Raw genomic sequence first — 4,273 nt, 5'->3', positions numbered from 1 at the left:
AATGATGTGACCTTGTCAGGAAGTTCTAGGCCGCTCATTCCAAATCATGTCTAAATGATGTTGGCATAATATGATTTGGATTCATTTTTAATGGCCAAGTAATTAATCTCTGAAAGATGCTTAAGATGAAAAGGTGAAAAATTACAACAGGACTCTTTTAATAGCTTCAGTCTGCAGAACTCATTTGACCCTGGATGTTCCAAGTCATTCCAAATTGGGCCGGGCTTCCCATACCATTTAGCAGAACTGCTTTATTTACTAGCTGACTGCCCTGGACAGAAGGCAGTGAGTCCAGGGGTTGAGTGCTCATGTGTGTGGTGACAATAACCTACATCTAAGGCACCTATACAGACTCCAAAGTTTTTAAATTTTTAAGACGAGGTAGGTTTCTGAAACCTCCCTTGGCATGCCAAAGAATGTTTTATTATGATCTTATTTCTTCTGCAGAAAACATTTATGATGCTCATTTGATACAAACAACCTAATTTCAGAAAGACCAGTACTCAAATACAGTTTTTTCAGCTACCATTTTAAACGTCAATGAATTTAGATGGTCTTCAGGACAATCCTTCAACACTTCTCCACTTAAAGATGTCATTTGTTTCTGTTTTAGTGACGATTTAACAATTCTGCTGCAATTAGTCTCTTTACCTATAAAAAGGCCAACTCCATGTCCACTTGTTTCTCTGAATAACACTTATTCAGTTCTGCTTAAGTTTGCCAAAGGTCTTGTTTATTTTATTGGTTATTTACCTGAACAATGTATTTCAATTCCAATACTCTCCCATCTCCCACCATAATCTGTAGCTTGGGACAAAATGGATACCTAGCAGGAATATTTTACTATTCAGATTTTCCAAGACTATGACACTATGAGAGAAGCATTGCTGATGGATTGACAAGGAGACCACCAGGTCACTAAAGAATTACATACTCTGGACACAGGAAACTAGAAAATCCCACTGATTAAAGGGTATTTTAATCTTGCGGAAAATGTTTCTTTGCAACAACAGCAGAATCTCTCGACACAAGTTAGTGAAACAAAAGAACAATCGTCTTTAAAGTCAAAACATCTATCAAATTATAAACCATACACATAGCACCAATATTAACCTTATACTGCGTACGATGCACGTGCTCACAGAGGAGAACAGAATTGTTTGGGATGCTTGCAGTGATGTTCCATTCCAGGAACTCATAATTTTGAAGTGAACATTTTTGTGGCAGATGCTTTGCCTAAAAAACACTGTATCATCCAATAAATATTTGACTAACATCCATTTTGTGCTTTTGGGTGATGTTAACTGACTTCTTTCTGAGACCTAATAGGAAATAAGAAAGCTCCTTTGATGTTTTAGAGCAGAATTTGTCACAGCAAGCTTCGATACTGTTGTAAAATTTTAATTTAAAGCAGAAAACATGCTGATGTGTCAGTGATAGGCTTAAAATATTAAAGACTTCAAAAACACCCAAGCACTTCTTCTCTGTACAACATTGATGAATATATATCTTTGCTATATAATTTTAAAACATGGAATAGTTTTCCTTTTCTCTTTGCTATATATAATATATGTCTTCCAAAATACATCGTCAGTATTTATATCTGAAAAATACTGTACAAAAAGAACTTCCTATAATTACTCTGTATAAACATTAAACAATTTAATAATCTCTCCTTTTGGTCTACAGTAAACATTTAAATTGATTGGATTAACCACAGTTTGTGACAACACCATCCCCTTCTGAGATACACCAGTGTCTTTTACATTCATTTTTCAGAAGTCCATTTTATAAGAGCACATACGTTCAAAAGCAAACAGAGAATAAGAAACATAAGCTCCAAAATCATTAATTTATGAAGCATTCAAAAATGACACCACTAGGAAAAAGGGTTTTACAAAACATCAACTTATTAACTTAACTGACTGATCTTTAAAAACGACAAGGTATAATTCACAAAAACATATATATTACAAAAAATGGGGAAAACTGAATCTTAATTGAATTGTATTGAATATCAAGAGGGATGTGGAAAAAGTTAACTAGAAAACTGGGGGCTAAGGGTATGGGAAAGAGGAGAAAACAAAAGCAAACACATCAATGTCAAAAACTGTTCCAAGATGCATTTTTTTGGCTGTATACTGATAAGTTAACCCCTCGTTCTTAGACCTGGCATTTCCCTCTGCTTCTCTGTCCTGGGGATGTTCTGGTCATGCTCAAATGCATTACTGTAATTTTTGTTTTTTAAAAGACAGTGAAATTCTTAGGTAGGGAAAATATCCTACGTCCACTAGTAATACTCAGGCAGCATGCTCTAGCGTACAATAGGATTATTGCTTTAGGTACAGACAGTGCAAAAACACACTCTGTGTTCTATAATAGTACTCTTACTTGCCGGGGTTGGTAGAGTTAAAAGGAAACTTAGTAGACAGCAGTAAGTAAATATGGGATCTAATAAATCTAAACAGCACTTTAAATTTGAAGACGATTATCACCAAAACTGAAGATAGGAGGGAAGCAACCTGTAACTGAATGGAGCTGCAGTGTAGTGCTAAATTATTCTGTGCACCTTATTAGCATGGTAACTTACAGATTAAACAGAAACAAGAGCCTGTGGTCTTGAAAACCAAGATCTACTATTTCACCAGGGCCCTTCTTAGTGAGCCCAACCAAAGGGTCCTGGAAAAGTAGGTAAGTGCCAACATGAAGCCACGCGGAAAGGACAGGAGTGGAGGAGGAAGGGGGTCAGGAAACCCACGAGAGGTCTCCACAGTCCAGTAAAAACATGGCACCTTTCATTTTGGAACTAAAAGACGATGGAGGGCTATCAAAATGGCAAGTGCAAAGGGACGCGCGCAGACGCGCGCGCACACACACACACACACACACACACACACACACACACACACACCCGTTGACCACACATAAGCACAAGCACATACACACACCCACGCCAAAATGTGAGTCCGTCCTGTTGATGCATCTGGTAAAGTGCTGATGTCAGGAAGGTCGGTAGGTGCGGTGCAATCAACCAGGAGACCCCTGTCCGGGGCCTGAGGCCGCCCGCGGACGCCGGCCTACAGGGGCCCGTGCCGGGCCTCGTACTTGGCCAGGATGTTCTTGCACTTGCCCAGCTCCTTGCGCAGGTCGGCCACCTCCTGGCGCAGCGCCGAGTTCTCCTTTTCCAGGAAGGACGCGCGGATGGCGATCTGGTTCTCCTTGAGGCGCCGCGCATCACGCGAGCGCTTGGCCGCCATGTTGTTCTTCCGGCGCCGCGCCCAGTACTTGTCGTCCTGCTCGGGGCGGGGGAAACACACACCGACGCGGTTAGACCTCGGCCCGCGTCCCGCATCCCCACCAGGCTTCCCGTCCCCGGCTCCGGCTCCGGCTCCGGCTCCGGCTCCGCGAGCCGAGGGCACCCGCCCTTCGCCGGGCCGCCTCTCCCGCCCAACAGAGCGCACGTCCCCAAGCAAAGCCTAGCCTCCCGCACTCCCTGAAGGACAAGCCTAACTCCTTCCCTCTCTTTGCTGGAAATGTTAAACCCTTTTCTTCCCTGGGAGCGTGCTTTCCTGAATAAGTTGACACAGTATTGTTGAAAGGCGACCTGGCAGTATCTGCACCGTGCCTCTGGGCTTGGACCCTAGCGCAGTCCTCACGCAGGTGCGCACACACGGGCACAAAATTTTTACTGCAGCATTGTTTGTAATAGAAAATAATGGGCAAACCCCCCCTAATTATCAGGAGCTTTAATAACTACATCATGATAGATTCACACAACTGTTAAAAATAATGATCCAGCTGAACCAGAAAGATGCTAGCGACATATCACTATGTGGGTAGAAACAGTGGCAATTTGCAGATCAACAGGTTCCTCATCCCACTTTGGTTTAAAAATTATAATAGTATATATTCATAGAAAGAGGCCCAGAAGATTTATACGCAGCTATTAAAAGTGGTGGCTTTGGAAAGGGGATTGAAGGAGGGAGCCAAGGAGAGAGGTAGGATCTTTCACCTTTTATTTTATATCCTTCTGAACTACTAGAATATTCTATAATGGGCATGTATACTTTGGCAATTAAAAACAAATAAAAAAAGTTCCACCTGCCACTGATCAATATACTCATTTTGGTGGCTAACATTTAAATAATTTACTCGAATTTCCTGTTTAACTGTTTTCTAGGCTGTCTTAGCCTAAGTGATGTTTAACTGTGGTCAACATGAAAGCAATCCCTCCTTCCCCCCCCCCCCCCCCCCCCCCCCCCCCCCCCCCCCC

The 4,273-nt window shown here is 42.1% G+C and overlaps 1 protein-coding gene across 5 annotated transcripts in view; it reads right to left on the bottom strand.

Annotated features, from left to right (window-relative positions):
- Positions 1-947: 947 nt before the first annotated feature.
- The window catches only part of HLF (HLF transcription factor, PAR bZIP family member), a 52,946-nt gene continuing 49,620 nt past the window's right edge, over positions 948-4,273 (bottom strand). For 3 of the 5 annotated variants that reach the window (XM_027087108.1, XM_027087111.1, XM_027087113.1), the window contains one exon: positions 948-3,296. In XM_027087108.1, the coding sequence (XP_026942909.1) occupies positions 3,078-3,296 (219 nt within the window). In that variant the 3' untranslated portion in view covers positions 948-3,077. The remainder of the gene's footprint in view (positions 3,297-4,273) is intronic. The other 2 variants (XM_027087109.1, XM_027087114.1) reach the window with 1 other exon arrangement.

The sequence above is a fragment of the Aethalodelphis obliquidens genome, unplaced genomic scaffold (genome assembly GCF_003676395.1).
Source record: "Aethalodelphis obliquidens isolate GAN/ISIS:26980383/991018 unplaced genomic scaffold, ASM367639v1 scaffold58, whole genome shotgun sequence".
NCBI lineage: Eukaryota > Metazoa > Chordata > Mammalia > Artiodactyla > Delphinidae > Aethalodelphis > Aethalodelphis obliquidens.
The sequence above is the reverse complement of the archived record's forward strand: the minus strand, read 5'-3'. Positions and strand labels throughout refer to the sequence as shown.